At 52.4% G+C, this 16,893-nt stretch overlaps 12 protein-coding genes across 12 annotated transcripts; 6 read left to right on the top strand and 6 right to left on the bottom strand.

The window, feature by feature from the left end:
- Positions 1-12: 12 nt before the first annotated feature.
- SAICODRAFT_93002 (spermidine synthase) lies at positions 13-1,025 on the bottom strand. Its single transcript, XM_019171843.1, has one exon. It carries the CDS (start codon positions 966-968, stop codon positions 69-71), a length of 900 nt encoding a protein of 299 aa, XP_019023813.1. The 5' UTR covers positions 969-1,025; the 3' UTR covers positions 13-68.
- Positions 1,026-1,234: 209 nt separating this feature from the next.
- On the top strand, positions 1,235-2,581 carry SAICODRAFT_7738 (SET domain-containing protein; the record flags this gene model as incomplete). The annotated part of the gene is made up of 1 exon (XM_019171059.1): positions 1,235-2,581. The coding sequence occupies one exon, from the start codon at positions 1,235-1,237 to the stop codon at positions 2,579-2,581; it is 1,347 nt and encodes a 448-aa protein (XP_019023812.1).
- A 75-nt stretch (positions 2,582-2,656) lies between these two features.
- SAICODRAFT_71533 (uncharacterized protein) lies at positions 2,657-4,023 on the bottom strand (the record flags this gene model as incomplete). The annotated part of the gene is made up of 2 exons (XM_019170690.1): positions 2,657-3,710; positions 3,772-4,023. The coding sequence occupies 2 exons, from the start codon at positions 4,021-4,023 to the stop codon at positions 2,703-2,705; spliced, it is 1,260 nt and encodes a 419-aa protein (XP_019023811.1). The 3' UTR covers positions 2,657-2,702.
- Positions 4,024-4,283: 260 nt separating this feature from the next.
- SAICODRAFT_57542 (cyclin-dependent protein kinase) lies at positions 4,284-5,682 on the top strand (the record flags this gene model as incomplete). The annotated part of the gene is made up of 3 exons (XM_019169542.1): positions 4,284-4,405; positions 4,467-4,671; positions 4,729-5,682. 3 exons carry the CDS (start codon positions 4,284-4,286, stop codon positions 5,680-5,682), a joined length of 1,281 nt encoding a protein of 426 aa, XP_019023810.1.
- A 752-nt stretch (positions 5,683-6,434) lies between these two features.
- SAICODRAFT_42514 (uncharacterized protein) lies at positions 6,435-7,010 on the top strand (the record flags this gene model as incomplete). Its single annotated transcript, XM_019168703.1, has 1 exon — positions 6,435-7,010. A coding segment is annotated over one exon (576 nt), but the record flags the coding sequence as incomplete, so codon positions are not given.
- Positions 7,011-7,683: 673 nt separating this feature from the next.
- SAICODRAFT_126059 (HAD-like protein) lies at positions 7,684-9,078 on the bottom strand. Its single transcript, XM_019165390.1, has 3 exons — positions 8,775-9,078; positions 7,887-8,693; positions 7,684-7,835 (listed from the first exon to the last, which is right to left on the bottom strand). Exons 1-3 carry the CDS (start codon positions 8,960-8,962, stop codon positions 7,811-7,813), a joined length of 1,020 nt encoding a protein of 339 aa, XP_019023808.1. The 5' UTR covers positions 8,963-9,078; the 3' UTR covers positions 7,684-7,810.
- Positions 9,079-10,440: 1,362 nt separating this feature from the next.
- On the bottom strand, positions 10,441-11,444 carry SAICODRAFT_92990 (uncharacterized protein; the record flags this gene model as incomplete). Its single annotated transcript, XM_019171842.1, has 3 exons — positions 11,387-11,444; positions 10,816-11,333; positions 10,441-10,758 (listed from the first exon to the last, which is right to left on the bottom strand). The coding sequence occupies exons 1-3, from the start codon at positions 11,409-11,411 to the stop codon at positions 10,441-10,443; spliced, it is 861 nt and encodes a 286-aa protein (XP_019023807.1). The 5' UTR covers positions 11,412-11,444.
- A 152-nt stretch (positions 11,445-11,596) lies between these two features.
- Positions 11,597-12,371, top strand: SAICODRAFT_30521 (uncharacterized protein). The gene has a single exon (XM_019167700.1). It carries the CDS (start codon positions 11,611-11,613, stop codon positions 12,211-12,213), a length of 603 nt encoding a protein of 200 aa, XP_019023806.1. The 5' UTR covers positions 11,597-11,610; the 3' UTR covers positions 12,214-12,371.
- SAICODRAFT_19492 (cell division control 14, SIN component) lies at positions 12,363-13,458 on the bottom strand. Its single transcript, XM_019166110.1, has 3 exons — positions 13,410-13,458; positions 13,195-13,360; positions 12,363-13,133 (listed from the first exon to the last, which is right to left on the bottom strand). The coding sequence occupies exons 1-3, from the start codon at positions 13,440-13,442 to the stop codon at positions 12,493-12,495; spliced, it is 840 nt and encodes a 279-aa protein (XP_019023805.1). The 5' UTR covers positions 13,443-13,458; the 3' UTR covers positions 12,363-12,492.
- On the top strand, positions 13,204-15,115 carry SAICODRAFT_126016 (terpenoid synthase). Its single transcript, XM_019165389.1, has 3 exons — positions 13,204-13,842; positions 13,894-14,717; positions 14,814-15,115. Exons 1-3 carry the CDS (start codon positions 13,594-13,596, stop codon positions 14,845-14,847), a joined length of 1,107 nt encoding a protein of 368 aa, XP_019023804.1. The 5' UTR covers positions 13,204-13,593; the 3' UTR covers positions 14,848-15,115.
- Positions 15,116-15,154: 39 nt separating this feature from the next.
- SAICODRAFT_30518 (uncharacterized protein) lies at positions 15,155-16,089 on the top strand. Its single transcript, XM_019167699.1, has one exon. It carries the CDS (start codon positions 15,384-15,386, stop codon positions 15,984-15,986), a length of 603 nt encoding a protein of 200 aa, XP_019023803.1. The 5' UTR covers positions 15,155-15,383; the 3' UTR covers positions 15,987-16,089.
- Positions 16,090-16,209: 120 nt separating this feature from the next.
- Positions 16,210-16,885, bottom strand: SAICODRAFT_7729 (dynactin, subunit p25; the record flags this gene model as incomplete). Its single annotated transcript, XM_019171056.1, has 2 exons — positions 16,210-16,579; positions 16,638-16,885. The coding sequence occupies 2 exons, from the start codon at positions 16,883-16,885 to the stop codon at positions 16,210-16,212; spliced, it is 618 nt and encodes a 205-aa protein (XP_019023802.1).
- Between the last annotated feature and the right edge of the window lie 8 nt (positions 16,886-16,893).

Genomic DNA, 16,893 nt, shown 5'->3' with positions numbered 1-16,893 from the left:
ATTGTGTCGCCAAAAACCATAACCCTATGTAGATATCTTCTGTTCTATATCTTTACCGCTCCACGGACCTACTGCTCGTCAAGAGCCTGCCTGACCCAGGTGGGGAGAACAAACGCCGCACGGTGAATCTCCTTGTTGTAATACCTGCACAACTTGCCCTCCTCCTCCTCAGACCAAGTCCTCAAAGGCTCCTTAACGTTCCTGGAACCGTCCTTGCAGCAAACCATGAATCCAATCTGACCACCAGGGTAAGTAGGGATGGTAGTGTAAGCGTAAGTAGCGGTAGCGAAGATCTTCTTGCAGGTCTTTTGGAGCTCCTTGATGATGGGGAGGTGGAGCCACTGGCACTCGGCCTGGGTGGTGATGACACCGCCCTCACGGAGAGCGTCGTGGAGGAGCTGGAAGTAAGGAGTCTGGAAGAGGGACTCGGCGGGACCATCGGGGTCGGAGGAATCAGTGATGATGACATCGAAGGTGTTCTTGTAGTCAGCCAAGAACTTGAATCCGTCACCGATGTGAACCTTGACGTTGGGGTGCTGGAAGCCGACGGCCATGGAGGGGAGGTACTTCTTGGAGACACGGGGGACAGCTTCATCAATGTCGCAGAGAACGGCCTCCTCGACGGAAGCGTGCTTGACGACCTCACGAAGGACACCGCCGTCACCACCACCGATAACGAGGACCTTCTTGGGGTTGGGGTGGGAGTTCATGGCGAGGTGGGTAAGCATCTCCTGGTAGGAGAACTCATCACGCTCGGTACACTGAATAGCACCGTCCAAAACCAAGACGTTACCGTAGTTGGAGGACTCGAAGACGAGGACGTCCTGGTAGAGGGACTTCTCGACGTGGAGGATCTGGTTGACCTTCAAGGACTGGGCCTGTCCGGGCCAGAACTCGGATTCCTCACGGAACCACATGGTTCCGTCGGCAGACTTGGTGACGCGGGGGTGGGTAAGCTCAGCAGACATTGCGAAGGATCTGAGGTGGATTGAACGAGGGAGGAGTCTCGAGGAAGTCGTACGCAGCATGTACACAAAATCTTTGGCCGAACGCAAGGCACAAAACGTAAATAACCCCGCAGGTGCAGGACTGTCAGGCGAATAGTGTGAAAATATATGGCTGTTTTGAAGAAAAACTTCAGTTGTCCTCTTGCTGTCTCTCCTCGAGGTAGACAAATGTGGGGATCCTCACGTGAGCAGTAACGTAGACATTCAAAGGTCCCACACTCTCCAAAATGTCCAGCACACCATCCTCGGCCGACCAATCCTGGGAGATACTCTATGATCAGGCTTCTAAGCTTCCCGGCTTCGTCACCGACTTCGTCAAGTCCGCAGCACTGCCAAATCGTGGCATAGGTCTCGTTGCAACCAGGCAACCTCCGGCAGATGCGCCGTTATTGACTGTTCCCGCTGACTACGTGATCTCACACGAAACAATCGCTGAATATGCTCAGGAACACATGGAAGAATGTGCAGCCTTTGTTCAGGCTATCGAAACCCTACCAATAGAGCTACCGATTCACCCACGGTTAATGGTAACCCTCTTCCTCCTCTCGATCCCACACCTCGAGATCCCACAGGGTACGAGCAGGCCTCGGGGAGAATTTTACCGGGCCTTCTACGACGCACTGCCGAAGAAGATTCCCCTGCCATCCACCTGGACAGAAACCGAGCGTGAAATCATTCAAGGTACCTCAATCGCCAATGCCACACAACCCCGTCAATTCAGGAACAAATTCATCCACGGAGCACTAAGAGCCAGTGAGTTCGCTCCCTCGTGGGTCAAGAACCTCTCGCTTGAACAGTACGTGCTAGCGGACACCTGGTACACATCTCGTTGTCTCGATGGCAGTATCATGGTCCCCATCCTTGACTTCGCAAATCACTCCTCGAAAGCAAACGCACGTTGGGAACGTAACGAAGCCGGAGACATGATGCTCGTCCTACGAGATGATCTAGCTGAGGTAGTCAAGGAGGGTGACGAAATCACCATTTCATATGGCGAGGAGAAGGGATCGGGAGAGTTGCTCTTCACATACGGGTTCCTCGAAGAAGAGCTTCCGTATTCCAAACAGATGACCGCCCTCGCTATTCCAGATGGTGATGATGTAGCGTACGAGCTCGAGGCAAAAATGGAGGTTTGGAAGGCGAGAGCAGTTGGCCCGCCTAGACTAACGCTGACGGTCAATACTGATGGGGAGCATGTGGAATGGGATTGCCCATGGTTTTACCTCTACATCCTTGAAGATGACGATAACATTGACTTCATGTCCGGATATGGATCACATGAGCCCGGGTTGACCACCCTCCGTGCCTACATCGACGACGAGTTCATCAACGAACCCGCAGATATTGTACGCATACTCAAAGCCCGTCGTAACAAGTGGCCAGTGTATCAAAGCCGTGCGAATCGCGCAGTACTACAATGCGTTGAAAAGCAGTTGCAAGTATTACGCGAGACGGATGAATTGGCAAATAATGTTGCTGGTAGGGAAGAGGTTTGCAGGCTGGGATTAAAGCTGCGTGAGCAAGAGATGCAGTTGTTGGAGAAGGTGAAAGAGCAACTCTCGCAGGAGGTTTAGGATTACACGTTGTTCCAAAGACCTTGTCGAAAGTAGAATTAGCACCTAGAAAACGATCATATCGTACAACCAATTGCCTCCCATTATATCGTACACCTCAATGTTCTTCTGCTGTTCCAATCTACGCCTGGTTTTCAGCATCAGCTGCCACGCCATAATCATTGGCTCTCGGTCCATTCTCACTCTCCACATCCTCCTTCTTATCTCCCACGATATACGTACCCTTCCACCCCTTCTGCAACCCTAAGAGATCACCCTTGATAAGACCAAGAATGGTGAAGAACGCGTTTCCAAACCACAAGATGACGATAAGAATACAAAGTGCAGCCGATAGCGTGCGAAAGGTCGGCGAGTCCATGACGTTGGCGAGTTGGATCAAGGCGGTAGCGTTGACGGCGATAGGGAAGACACTGCTCCACCAGGCGATGGAGTATCCGAGTCGCTGGCCACCGCATTTCTGGAGTGAGTCTTGGAGGACCTCGAGGAATGCGATGGCACCCCACAAGATGCTGAACCCCAGCAAACACAAAGCTGTGATGACACAGGTAGCGAAGACGGCTTCCTGTACGCCTTGCACCAAGAAGGTTCCCTTATTGTATCCTGCAAAGGCACCGCGAGAAACAGCGATACCCAAGTTAAGAAAAGCAAATGATGCTTGTCCGAGCGGACCGATCACGATGACGGACATGGGTGCTTTGTTCTGCGGCGGCATGCGGTTGTTGAACAACCGTCCAAGGTAAATCGCGTCAAGTGCCAGCGCCAACAACAAACCCAACCCCAACATCTGAAACGAAAAGATAATAACAGGAACCTGCATCCTCGCCGTCCAGTTCGCGCTCAAACACAGCGCACCACCAACCGCCGCCGTCGTCAACGGCGCGATGGGTATCAGGAATAATACAGGCGTGATCTGGTTCGTTAACTCTTTCGTTGCATCGGAGTGCCAGCGGATGATAATATATGGGATCGCGACACATTCCACGATGGTGAAGAAGACTGCGATCCACCAGAGAACGTAGGCGACGATACCCCACGAGTGGCCCCAGGCTTCGGCACAGACTAGGCCGACCATGGCGACGATTGTGGTGTAACCGATGACGGCTGCCGAGAGATAAGGAGTTTCTTGACTCTGTCATGGTGTCAGTGATCACTCAAGGCGACAAGGAGAAGGAGAGAGGTGCGATACGTACGTCGGTTAAAAGAGCTGTCCATGTTGAGCGTGGGTACATGAAACACCTTGTGATGTAGAGGATCAAGGCGACGGATAAGATGATGATGTTAATAATAAAGAAGAGGATCGAAATAATGCCAAGTCCGTGAAACTGATAAGGCAGCTGATGAAGCACGATCGATAGACCGCCCGTCGACATCGATGCGACGAACCATGCTGGCGAATAGTTCCGGATCACGAGAGACAGTCTTCCTCCGGCTTGCCTAGTCATGATGGATCAGCCGTTAACTTTATTTTCTTATGCTGGATCGTTCTCGTACTACTAAACATTTTCTGGGCCGGGCTTCCATATTTAAGCTTCGGCGCCATTTCATCACTATGCGCATTCGATTGCCCATCCCGAAGCACTTTCCGCTTTTGCCAACATTTGGCGAGGGACACGTGATGTCCCCATCTGGAGACGAACTACGTTACAGGCACAAGAACGGATCAGCCGAGCAACCCCTTAAGATCAACAGAAGGGGATATAGCATGGAGAAGTACTTTCGGCGGAAGGACGCGGCGAGAGCGAAGGTGCTGGACAAGTATGAGATCCAGGGGTTCATCAGTAGTGGGACATATGGGCGTGTTTACAAGGCAAGATCGAGGGACCCGTGCGTTCATGTCCTCTATCTTATGCTCACTGACAAGCACGCTAATGAGGGCAATAAGTAGTGACGATAGGAGAGAGTTTGCTATCAAGAAGTTCAAACCGGAGCGTGAAGGGGAGGTACAATACACAGGCCTTTCACAATCAGCAATCCGTGAGATGGGTCTCTGCAATGAACTCAAGCACGTCAACATCATCGCTCTGGTCGAAGTCATCCTCGAAGAGAAGTGTATATACATGATTTTTGAATACGCAGATCATGACCTACTGGTTCGTCGTCACTTGCCTCCACTCCACATATTGCTAGCATGCTAACTGAACAACTAGCAAATCATCCAAACCCACGTCGCAAATGACCGGAAAGTTATCCCGATGCCTGTCATCAGGTCAATCATGTATCAACTCCTAAACGCCACTGCATATCTCCACGCACAGTGGATCCTCCATCGCGATATCAAGCCTGCGAACATCATGGTCACATCACCGTCTCAAGGCGGAACACTCAAAGTTGGGGATCTTGGGCTCGCACGGTTAGCAAGACGACCACTACACTCGCTGACGCACTCCGACAAGGTGGTGGTAACAATCTGGTACCGACCACCAGAGCTACTCCTGAATGCCTCGCACTATGGGCCTGCTGTCGATATTTGGTCAATCGGGTGTACCTTCCTCGAACTCCTCGCTCTCAAACCCGCATTCAAAGGAGAAGAAGTGCGAATGGGGCAGAATACAGGAACCAAGAAGCATGAGGTCCCGTTCCAGAAATCGCAGTGCATCAAAATTCTAGAGATCCTGGGCACACCAGGCGACAGCGACTGCGGCTCCCTCAGAACAACCCCAGAATGGAGAGCATTCCGCGCTCTGAAGAATTACTCACGGCGACTCTCGGACTGGTACCGCGACGTTGGTAAAGCAACTGACCCCCACGCCCTCGACCTCATCGAAAAACTCCTTACCTGGGACCCCAACACCCGTATTTCCGCCTCCGAAGCCCTCAAACACCCCTTCTTCTCCGACATCCCCGAAGGCGCAAAATCCAACTGTTTCCACCTCGACGTCAATAACTTGACGGATGAAGGCCGGATATCATATCCAAGACGGAAGATTACGGTTGATGAGGCGGATATTAAGACGGTTGGGAGTGGGACGAGTAATCCGGGGAAGACTGGGGCGGCTCCGGGGGCTGTTGCGAGTGTTAGTGCTGTTGGGACGTCTGGGCTTGGTGCGAAGAGGAAGGCTGGAGGGGATCCGGTGCAGAGGGTTAAGAGGATGAGGGAGTGAAGATCTAAGGTTCATGGATATGGAAACATGAAAAATACGAACTCAACACAATACCTCGACATCGATACTGCTCTGGTGGCTGGTGTGGCTGGTGCCGTACAGTCTGGGGCAACTTTATCGAATGCACTCCGCCGATACGCGTTAAAGCCTGACAGGACGATTTTGCGTAACTTCCAAGGCCTCCATTCATGAACGCTTCCCTCGGCCATTTATTTCGCTCTTCATCCTCCTCGGCCACTTCTATATTGTGTATGCGCCAGTCTCGCAAACTATCGACAGGACCTCGCGGCGCGCAACCTGGTGAGCGCTCTACACAAAAGCGTGTCGATACCGCTGAGAAGGATGTATCCACGTCGAAAACTAGTTCTGTGAAGGATCGGGAGTTGTTGTCGCCCGCCTTTGGGCAGGTCCCGAAAGGGCGTTGGACAAAGGCGAATAACCAGGGCTCGAAAGACACCCAGGCAGAGTATGAACCTCTGGAGACTCAGTATGAAAAAATTCTACGAGCAAGGGCAATCAAGCTGGAAATTAGACGGAAAGAAGAAGAGGAGCTCATTCGGCGCCGCAAGAAAGCATGGCCAACTGATGAGGCCCTTGAGCGTAGTTGGGAAGGTGTGAGACCACGGCTAGAAGTTCAGTATCAGCACGACTTCCCTACGCCAAACTACCCTAAACCTCGTACAGGCATTGCAGTGGGGCGACCAAGAGAAAAATATCTGAAACTGGCGGAACCTGAACCAGAACGGCTCGAAGTCCCGTCGCCTAAGCTTGTTATTCTTGATCTCAATGGGACCTTGTTATTTCGCAATGCGGATAGGTCTGTGGCAGGATCAGTTGCAAGAGCTTCGAAAAAGCCCGTTTTACGACCATCACTGGCGCCATTTTTGGAGTATCTGTTTTGGCATTTCAAGGTGATGGTGTGGTCTTCTGCAATGCCATTTTCCGTGAATGCCATGGTGAAAGCTGCTTTCTCTCAGGATCAGCAGGATAACCTTGTGGCGGTGTGGGCACGCGACACTTTTGGGTTGTCTCCCCATGAATATCGACAAAAAACGGTTACATATAAAGACCTGGATATTGTATGGAAGCACGGTGTTATAGATGCCTCTTACCCTGACAAGGACGGTCATTGGGGTCCGAATAATACAATCCTCCTGGATGACTCTGCGTTGAAGGCTTCGATGCAACCTTACAACCACATTCAATTACCGGAATTCGACAAGTTAGCAGCTTCCGGGGGTGATGCTGTTCTGGATCAAGTCGCCGGTTACCTTGACGAGCTTCGTTATCAGCGCAACGTATGCAGTTACATAAAGCGAGAACCATTCAAGGTGACACGAAGTAAATCTCCGGCAATGCCTTTCTTGACCAAACATCTGGCTGAGGCGGCTGAAGACCGGCCGCGGGTCTAAAGTGAGTGCGGATGTGGAGGTGCAATCTGAGTTGGGATATAATTGGCAAGCAGGTTTGGCGGTGGGGCGTCTTACTTCATGGATTCATCATCATAGACAAATTACAATCTTTGATACATTCATTCTCATTCCCATTCACGGTATCGGTATTCTTGACCTTGCTGGTCCCAATGTCGTCTTGTCGTTGTTATCCTCCGACCAACCAACCAAGAGCCGTGCCATCGTTTCCATATTCTCGTTAGGTTCCGTAAAGGGTCGAGTGAGGACACCCACATAACCAGGGTTTCAACTTCTTACCCTACAAGACGCAATCATATTCGTACCAGCTGACTACGTAGCCATAAAGCAAGCTTTGGCACCATAGATCCATTCCCACGGCATGCCTCAACCTCCTCTCCAACCAACAAACACGCAACACAACGCTCACGGAGGAAAGTCTCAAACCTGAACAATCATTCATCATAATCAATGCATTCAGTAAAGAAAGACACACAGTGCCCACTAATAACTTAATAAGGTTTACGTGATATTCGACTCGACTCAATACGCCGCACGCATCCAACGTCACGTCACGCAAATACTCCTGACCCAACAGAAAACGAACGAAACACCGATACTTCTCTCCTTGTAACCTATACCTTTCTTCAACCTCTTTCTTGACTTTCTTGCGTGTATTGTTATCTTTGTCGCACACCCCACACCTCACGTTTCACATTTCACGACTCACCGCTCGCCTGAGGGCTCGCAGCGGCTTACTGCGTGACCTCCCCAGACAACACAGCCGCCTTGGGCGCATTCGCCGTATTAACGTACTCATCCCAAAACGGCCCCCTTTCCTCCCTCGGCGTACGCCCAGCAGCACTAATCCAAGCCGGCAAACTCTTCTTACTACTCGCCCTCCTCCAAAAGTTCGCCCTAGGGTTAAAGTACTTTGGCGTCCCAACCTCCAAAATAGACCTCTCATCCTCAATCAAGATACGGCGGAGCTCATTCTCGATGTCGCGGAAGGTGTCGAAGGCGATGAATGGGATAGAGTGTTCGATGCAGTATTCTTCGAGACGGAGGCCGCGGCGGGCGAAGAGGACGTCGGCTTCGCGGGCGGCGGGGAGGTCGGAGACGCCGTCACCGATGAAGATGATCATTGGGGGTTGACCTGACTCGCCGGGTTGCTTGTATTCCTGAATCGAGGCGGCTTTGTCGTGGCCGAGCGGGGTGTCATGACGCCACTGAATCTCCCACTGCGAACCATCCTCAGCGATATTCATATCATTCGCGACAATATCAATATGCGCCGCATCCTTCTCCCCCAAAAAGTCCTCCAACACGCGCCTCAACACGGGCTTGACACCAGCAGAGATAACATTGAACGGGATCTCGTTCTTCAAGCAGAATTTGTGAAAGTGCTTGAAATCGGGATCGATCTCCATTTTTTCGCGCATGATTTCGAAGCCGTCGTCGAAGGGGACGTTGAGGGAGTTCCACATGTCTTCGGAGACTTCGCGGAAGGAGCGGGTTCCGTCGTGGATCTCGCGGTCCCATTGTGCGCGTTGTTCGGGGCCGCAGCCAAAGTGGTCGAAGAGGACGTGGCCGGAGTCTTGCCTGTTCCATGTAACGATTAGCATAGAGTCCCTAATAACAAAGTATACACCCCGGAGGAAGATGTAGAGGGGTGAGACGTACATGAAGATAGTACCATCGAAATCCGAGAAAATCATGATATCACGGCTCGAAGGCCCACGAACGCCATCGAGCTTGATAGCACTGGGCTTAGACACACTCAAGTTCGAGTTCGAGGCGACAACCTCGGCACTACCGACGTGAGCCGCAGTCGAGGTAGAAGAGGTGTTTGTATCCATCAAGGGCGCCATGATTCGTGTATTGTATGCTGTATGTATGCTGTGTGTCGATGAAAGAGGAAGGGATGATGAGGCGGGTGGTGTGGTTGGGACGAGGGACTTTTATACGCTCCGCGGGGACCGGGGACGGGATGGGTGAGAGTCCTTTACGTCTAGAGGCTTCGCTGCGAGAGGGGCATACACCATCGTCGATGTCATATGGCGCTTTACCTGTTTCATGAGCGCTTGATCCGCCGCGGGTTGATCTAGCTCGAGTTAACGTTGCTAAGCCTATCAGCGTGCAGCCTGCAAATCCCATCTGAGGTCAAGGTGCATGTGCTCCCGCGGCCGGGATCGAGAACCTTAAGGGGCAGTGTATCCGCAATCGCGTAATCGTGATTGTGATTCTCTCGGCCTCCGCCTTTTCCCAGAGAGGGCAGGTGACGCCTCCCACTCTCACCTCGTTGGGAGTCATGGGACCAACTCACATGCATGTCGCACTTTGACCGCATGTGAAAAAAGACAAGCCACCCAGTTCATCGTTTTCATTTAGAGCGGCACTCGATCATCCGCCTGGCCGCTTATGCACGTGAGCGTCGTCAATGGCTTAGTGCAGGAACGTCACTGGTAGTAGCACTCTGTCTCGCACTCTGTCTCCCGCGGAAAACACACATTCAATTCCGCGCCTAACTGCCCTGTCGTGGACGAAGCTTAAACTTACGGGGTTGGTCAGTGTGGCCTCTCAAGTCTTCACCAGCTACCGTTTTCGACCGTCTTTGTGCGCAGCATTTCATTGATGTCATACCCGACCACGAGCAATTTCCCTCCTCCCGATACCCCTCACCTTCAATCTCACCGACGCGCTCCTCTTAATCATCTTCCCTGATCAAGATCGCGCACAGGGTCCTCCCTAAGCAACAAGATTGACAGCTGTAAGGGTTCTAGCCATACCTGTACTTCGAGGGGGGGGCGGACGATCCACTTACGTAACCTTCACCGGATGTGTCCGCTCTTGTCTTCACACCTCCGAATCCGTTGGGGAGGCCTTAACTTGCCTATTGCTATTGCATGCCCAGGTGCTTCGTATCCTTCCCGAGCTCGAGGTCGTTTGATCGCACCTCCCGCGCGCATTCATCCCGGACACGAATGTGAATTTCAAACAGGAACTGATCTTTAACTTACTCAGGTGTCGGAGCCCTCTCCGTCGGTTCCGCCTTGATCTACAACCCTGCAGCTGGTTGGATTCGACGTCAGGGACGGACTTATATCACTACCCGAGGCCGTCGCTACATGCGTTACCGATATCGATACGAGAGTAGCCGAGCGATCGTGATATCGACGGTGTCGCGATCCACGGGAAGCGAAAGCGAGAGCGGAAGGGTCCTCATGGTACAGTTCAGGAAGCAGCTAGTCGTACACCGTATCACATCCGCGGTCCGAACGGCTCGGTTATGTAATTCAATCATTCACGTGCTGTCTATAGCCACCCGCTCCTACCACCACTCCCAAGCCTAAGCTTCAACACCATACTTCCCAGCCGCTTCATCAAACACCCTCCCCATCTCCTCCCACTCCCTCCCCACCTTCAACCCCTTCACCCCCTCCGCGCCCTTTCCCTCAAGTGCCCGACACACCGCCAACCCCGCCAACGCATCCTCGTACTTTTCATCGATCTCGAGAGCGGCGTCAAATGCGGCCCGCGCCTCCTCGAGTTGCGAGAGATGAATGTGTGCGACGCCGAGGGCGGTTAGGGTTAGTGCTGTTCGTGTCGAGGGTGTTTGGGAGAGTTCTTCATAGAGGTAGAAGGATTGGCTATATCCATTTCCGCCCTATGTGGTCTCATCATTAGCTTTCCCATACGCAGTGTGCAGTGTTAGGGGACATACGAGACGCATGTTGACCCAAGAGTCAGCCAATTGAATGATGATGGAGTCATCCGCCCATTTCTTCGCTTGTTCGACTTCGCGCTTGGCGAGGTCCGTACGGTTGAGGTGGAGGTAGAGCTGTGTCAGAAGCGCTACAGCCTCCAAATTGTTCTCGTGATTTCCGAGTAGTGCAAGGGCATCCTCATATCTCTCCGCCCTCACCAAGACTGTAGCACCCACGACCTGCACCGTGGGATCAGCAGCGTCGGCCGCGGAGGCGGCGAGCGCGTCGATGGTCTTGAGGGCTTTATCGGTGGCGCCAGCGGTGTATTCCGCAAGTGCTTTCACGGCTTTCGAGGCGGAGTCGGAGGTGGTGATTTCCTTTGCGATAGAGGCTGGGTCTTGCCCAGTTGCGAGGCGTGCGCGGTAGATGTAGAGTTCGCCCAGTTTGCGGGAGGATCCGGTGAGGGAGGACAAATCACTTCCGATAACGGTGGAGTATGCGCCCGTGTGGAAGGCGGTGCGGATGTTCAAGAGGTCTGTCAGAGGCCATTAGCTAAACTCATGAAGCAATTGAGTGGAGGTGGGTTACCGTCAGCGTGTCCGAAGGGATCCATTGTAGAGAATTGGAAGGGTGTACTTTGGTGTTTTGGTGTTTTGGGGTTCGAGGCACGTCACGGCTGTACTCCGTATCCGCGCTGTCACTCACGTGCACCGAGGCCAAAGCTCGAATTTTGTTATCGATAAGGGAATCGTACCGGTACCGTACGCTCGCCCTCCAAACCTTCATCTCTCCTCCACCCCACGGCAGACAACATGTACAAAGACTCACCAACCTCCTTCACCCCAGACGCCCTCGCCGCCTCCTTCATCGACCAACAAGTCAAACAGGAATCCACCCGCATCACCGCAGCCGGCGCTCGCGCAATCCCCCTCCCCGTCAAAAACTTCGGAATCCTCCTCGACTCAGATCCCTCCGACCCTTCCTTCCCCATCCAAAAAGATGCAATCAAAACGCAGAGTCGGAAACAGGCAAAGATGGGGTTGGACGTTTGCAATCGTGTCGAGGTTGGTACGGGGATGGACATGTCGAAGATTGCGCAGATTATGATTTCGCCGCCGATGGAGTATCCACATCGGGCGGGGTGGAAGTATGTGCATGTATTGTGTTTTACTGCGTCTTCGAATACGATGGCATTACTGATTCCGTACCTGTATGCACCGTTTATGGTGATTAAGGATGCGGAAGGAGGAGTGAAGGGGGAGGAAGATGAGAAGGAGGTCGTGACGGCGTTGACGGAGGAGGAAGCGAAGGAGATGGGTGGGGTTGTGGTGAAGAATACGTTGAGGGAGTGGTTGTTTGTTAATGAGAAGCAGGAGAGGGCGAGGCATAAGGTTGAGGAGTTTCATGATGTGTGAGTAAGGTGGATGAGATAAGGAGGAAGACATCTCGTGACGGTATGGTACTGGCCATGGGGTTCAGAAGAACATGGCTGATACACGGGAGTATGAAAGATCTCGGCAGAACGTAGAAGAAAGAAGTGATATGAATACCCCAAAACACAATAATAACGCCAATACCAATACCAATACCTGTCCATCCCATGCCATGCCTTGTCCATACCCATTGTACCACCGAATCAGTCTAATCGTACACCTGACTCTATCCCCTCACCTCTTTGCTCCATGCTCGGTACCTCACAAATCCCCAAACGGCTTCAACTCCCTCAAATCCCTCACCAACCCATCCACATTCTGCAAATACTCCCCCAACATCGCTTCTTTCTCCTCTGTCGTCCTTCTTACGCCCAACCCTTCTCCTCCCCATCTTCCTCCCTCCTTTCCATGGCGGCTTCCCGTACACGTCCACAAGTCCCCAGATTTGCCGCTATCGACCGATCCCGCTCCCACGGATCGAAGTCTGGGACTCGTCTCATCAATGAGGTAAAAATACAGAAACTCCAAGATCTTGAGTTTGACAACGTGTGGTGTTGTACCCCTTCGAAAAAGTCCCGTAATCGTCGCCAACCCACCCAACCTCTCAAACAACCTAACATTATCCCACTCATCGACCATCACGCACACCAACGTCTGCACAACCGCACACTCCAGTCTTCCCTCACTCACATCCCCACCTCCGTCTTCAAGCGACACTTCCAGCTCTAGGAGATCGAGGAGGGTGTTCATACTTGATTCGCGGGAGAAGAGATGGCGGGAGGGGGGATGGAGGAGGAGGAGGCCTTGGAGGGTGGAGAGGGTGAAGAGGAGGAGGAGGGAGGTATGGGGGTTTTGGGGTTGGGAGAGGAGGTGGTTTGTTGTTTGGAGGAGGATTGATGCGGCTTTACCACTTACTTGTCAGCCTGCATTCATGGGAAGAGGAGTGGAGGAGAGGGAATATACCGTTATATTGGAAAGAATCTTGGAGGGTGAGGAATGCCCGGATCGCGGGATCTGAAAAAGAGGTGGGGATCGCGCCTTCTTTGCCGGGGCCGAGGCATAGTTTCGCGAGGAGGGTGTCGAGTTGTTTGAGGCCGCCGTGGATATGCGCCGGATCGTAGGAGCTCAACTATCTCCTCATTAATATCCGATTGCATTCCGGTGGACAAGAGACTCACTCGATCGAATGCTGAAGATAACAAACCTTCCATTTGAATTTGTTGGTGGTTTCGATCGTGAACGCTGCATGCAGTTCCCCGATTTGGTCAGGTGGAGATCGTGACGCAATGAATGCTCAGCCGCGAGATACACAGAACAACCTTGACAAGGACGTTTGACAAGGGCAGTTGACAATTGGCATTGATGATGATGGATACTTCGGCTTTCTCTGAAGCCATTCGACGAGCCTCCGTTCCCTCAATTGACGATTTGAAAGCGAACGCATACAAGGCCATGAACGGCTCTGGATCCCATGGCTCGAGAACGGGGTCAGAGACAGGGAGTCGAGCGAGTGAGAACGTGGAGGATGAGGAGGAGGTTTCCCCGCCATTGAGTTTTTATGCGAATATTGCACAGGAGAGTCGGCGGTCGTGGAGTCCGCAATCGGAATCGGTATGTACATGTGCCGGTCACTTTGCCTTTCAATGCTGATGTGGAAGTTAGATTGTGATGGAACCCTACACCTACCTCGACTCCCACCCCGGAAAAGATATTCGCTCCCTCCTTATCTCCGCGTTCAACATTTGGCTCCAAGTCCCCGCCCCTGCCCTCTCTATCATCACCTCCGTCGTGGGCATGCTCCACACCGCTTCCCTCCTCATCGACGACGTAGAGGATAACGCGACGCTGAGACGAGGCGTCCCAGTTGCGCATGCGATATACGGTGTCGCGCAAACCGTCAATACCGCGAACTACGTGTATTTCCGAGCCCTGGAGGAACTGGGAAAACTCAACAACCCCAGCCTCCTAACAATTTTCACCGAAGAACTATTAAACCTCCACCGCGGCCAAGGCATGGACCTCTTCTGGCGAGATACCCTCACCTGCCCAACCGAACCCGAGTACGTCTCCATGGTCGCCAACAAAACCGGTGGCCTCCTCCGCCTGGCCGTAAAACTAATGCAAGCATCCTCCCCCACAAACACAACAGACTACGTTCCCCTCGTCAACGCAATCGGGATCCTCTTCCAAATCCGGGACGACTACCTCAACCTCCAATCACCCCTCATGACCGCAAACAAAGGCTACTGCGAAGACCTCACCGAAGGCAAATTCTCGTTTCCGATTATTCATGCTGTGAGGGCCGATCGTGGGAACCGACAGATTTTGAATATTCTGAAGCAGAGGACGGGGGATGTGGAGGTTAAGGCGTATGCGGTAAAGTATATGAGGGAGGAGACGAGGAGTTTTGAGTATACTTTGGGGGTGTTGGAGGTGCTGTTCAAAGGCGCCAGGGAGGAGGTTAGGGTGAAGGGTGGGAATAAGGCGTTGGAGGCGATTATCGACAAGTTGGAGGTGAAGGAGGAGACGCAGCAGTGAGGGAGCCGCGGGAGGAGGAAGGAGGGACATTGCGCGGCGGGGGTATGCATGAGCAAGGACTCTTTCTGGGCTTTTTAAGATGGGATTCAGTCTCTTTTCTTTTATGGCTTTTGAGGTGCGACTGGCAGGGACGGTTCGTTATTGGTATCACCACACGTTATCGCTATACCGCAAAACACGATATGGTTTATCACGAGGACTTTGTGGATCTATGATACAGGAACATTGATAGACTTCAGACCGAATCTGCTGACCCAAGACGATATCCCGTAACCCTCGCTCCTGCACGCGTTTTCTGAAGTGCTGTCCGTTCTTCGCGCGCGGAGTCGACCGTGCGAAATCCGCATTGCCGTGGGTCTAAAGCTGTGCAGCACGACATGCGCAACCAAAGATGATCAACCCTTCGGAACAGGGTACAGTTGAAGTCAAAGGAGTCACTTGGCCGCATAACACTTCTGTCTAACGGATTTCCTTGTTGATCGATGTCCTGAATGACGTAATCGATTCCATAGTGCATCGGTATCGGTGTATCGACGGAGAAAAACCATATATATCCTGGGTTCGACGGGAATAAACACCTGACACCAAACACGTTACACGTTGCCATCACAATCATGTCTTTCCTCACCCAGCTCTCCAAGCGCACCTTTACCACCTCCCTCGCCCAATTCTCCAAAGCCATGAACTCCGAAACGATCTCCACGATCACCGCTGCCGAGAAGGAAATCACCGGCGAGGACCATGCCGTGAAGGATGGACCCACTGCTCGTGCACAGCAGCACGCGAATGAGCCCATCACGAGTCAGGTGTTGCATGATGTTACGGAGGGGGAGAAGAGAGTTACTGGGGAGGATCATGCGATCAAGGGCGGGCCTACGTCTGTTGCGCAGTCCGAACTTTCGGCTTCACGTCAGGGCGGACAGGGCAGTCAGAACGAGAATCAGACCACTTCTGCGTCTGGATCCACAGGATCTGGCAAAGTCGACTCGGTTACCCTCTCCGCTGTTAACGATGCCGAATCAAAGTTGACTGGTCAGCGCAAACCTGTCGCTGATGGTCCCACGGCGCAGGCTCAGGGTCATGCCAACAACCCTATCACCAGTCAGGTTCTCCATGACATTACTGAAGGAGAGAAGAGGGTCACTGGCGAGGACCACGCTATAAAAGGTGGACCTACCGCTAAGGCCCAGAGTGCTTTGTCTGATGCCAGGAAATAAGCCGGGAAAAATGATGAGGGAGTGTACGATTAGATTGGATACCATCATCACCAGGTGTGCATTAAAAGTATGATATGTAGCATGAATGAAGAAGCTTGCATCCTTATCCTCAGTCTGTCCGCTGTGTGAAGCCGATTACCATCGACTATGCCATATGGTATCCCATGCAATAAACAAAACGCCGTGAACCTAGCCTTCCTCCGCATCGCTTAATCCTACTTTCTCATTGTTCCGGTTTCCAAGCAGTGTAGAAATCCCTCGTCTCTGCATCAATCAACAGCTGCGTGACCTCTGGCAGCTCCTCCACAACCTCTCCTATACCATGGATCACACCAGCATACCTGCCCGTTTCATCCTCAGGTTTAGGGCCACCCTTGCGCCTTGCACTCACTAAACTCAAGGGCGGAATGACCATCCCAGCTGGTATGTGCGTGTTATCATCAATCCGGACACAGTCTTTGATGATGGCGAATTTGCCGATGATGCAGTTCTTGCCAATTATCACGTTTGAGCCGATCTGCGCTGCTTCAATAGTCGTGTTGGCTCCGATATGGACATGGTCACCAATTTTGATAGGATAGTAAGAGAGTTGACTACGCTTCGACATTAGCACACATCGAAGCAATGTTTGGACGAAAGGGGTTTCCGCACCCCTTATAGGGTTTTGCCGGCGGTTTGATAAGACAGCCATCATCTAACAGACAATAACGTCCAATTGCAACACTGATTGCTCCGCCGCCGCTCGCACTAACTCGCACGAGGTCCCCGCGAATCTGGACGTTGGGTTTGATGATGGTCTTCCCGCCCAACACAATGTTGCGCAACCCCAGGATCTCCGCTTTCCGAGATACTTTATTCCCAGTATCTGTGATGATATAACCTGACTGAGAAGAAGCCATCTCGACGA

This window comes from Saitoella complicata, assembly GCF_001661265.1.
Source record: "Saitoella complicata NRRL Y-17804 unplaced genomic scaffold SAICOscaffold_13, whole genome shotgun sequence".
In the NCBI taxonomy this organism is placed as follows: Eukaryota; Fungi; Ascomycota; class Saitoellomycetes; order Saitoellales; family Saitoellaceae; genus Saitoella; species Saitoella complicata.
This window is presented reverse-complemented; position numbering and strand designations above follow the sequence as displayed.

What these genes read in the sequence shown, in the direction of transcription:
- SAICODRAFT_93002 (XM_019171843.1), bottom strand. Translation starts at nt 968, where the DNA reads ATGTCTGCTGAGCTTACCCACCCCCGCGTCACCAAGTCTGCCGACGGA.
- SAICODRAFT_126059 (XM_019165390.1), bottom strand. Translation starts at nt 8,962, where the DNA reads ATGGCGCCCTTGATGGATACAAACACCTCTTCTACCTCGACTGCGGCT. An exon ending in TTCGATGGTACTATCTTCAT is followed by an intron (nt 8,694 to 8,774) that starts GTACGTCTCACC and finishes TACATGGAACAG; the next exon opens with GCAAGACTCCGGCCACGTCC. An exon ending in TACGTTAATACGGCGAATGC is followed by an intron (nt 7,836 to 7,886) that starts GCCCAAGGCGGC and finishes AGCCGCTGCGAG; the next exon opens with CCCTCAGGCGAGCGGTGAGT.
- SAICODRAFT_30521 (XM_019167700.1), top strand. Translation starts at nt 11,611, where the DNA reads ATGTACAAAGACTCACCAACCTCCTTCACCCCAGACGCCCTCGCCGCC.
- SAICODRAFT_19492 (XM_019166110.1), bottom strand. Translation starts at nt 13,442, where the DNA reads ATGGAAGGTTTGTTATCTTCAGCATTCGATCGA. An exon ending in TATCTTCAGCATTCGATCGA is followed by an intron (nt 13,361 to 13,409) that starts GTGAGTCTCTTG and finishes ATGAGGAGATAG; the next exon opens with TTGAGCTCCTACGATCCGGC. An exon ending in AGATTCTTTCCAATATAACG is followed by an intron (nt 13,134 to 13,194) that starts GTATATTCCCTC and finishes TAAGTGGTAAAG; the next exon opens with CCGCATCAATCCTCCTCCAA.
- SAICODRAFT_126016 (XM_019165389.1), top strand. Translation starts at nt 13,594, where the DNA reads ATGATGATGGATACTTCGGCTTTCTCTGAAGCCATTCGACGAGCCTCC. An exon ending in GGAGTCCGCAATCGGAATCG is followed by an intron (nt 13,843 to 13,893) that starts GTATGTACATGT and finishes TGTGGAAGTTAG; the next exon opens with ATTGTGATGGAACCCTACAC. An exon ending in GTGAAGGGTGGGAATAAGGC is followed by an intron (nt 14,718 to 14,813) that starts GTTGGAGGCGAT and finishes CGCGGCGGGGGT; the next exon opens with ATGCATGAGCAAGGACTCTT.
- SAICODRAFT_30518 (XM_019167699.1), top strand. Translation starts at nt 15,384, where the DNA reads ATGTCTTTCCTCACCCAGCTCTCCAAGCGCACCTTTACCACCTCCCTC.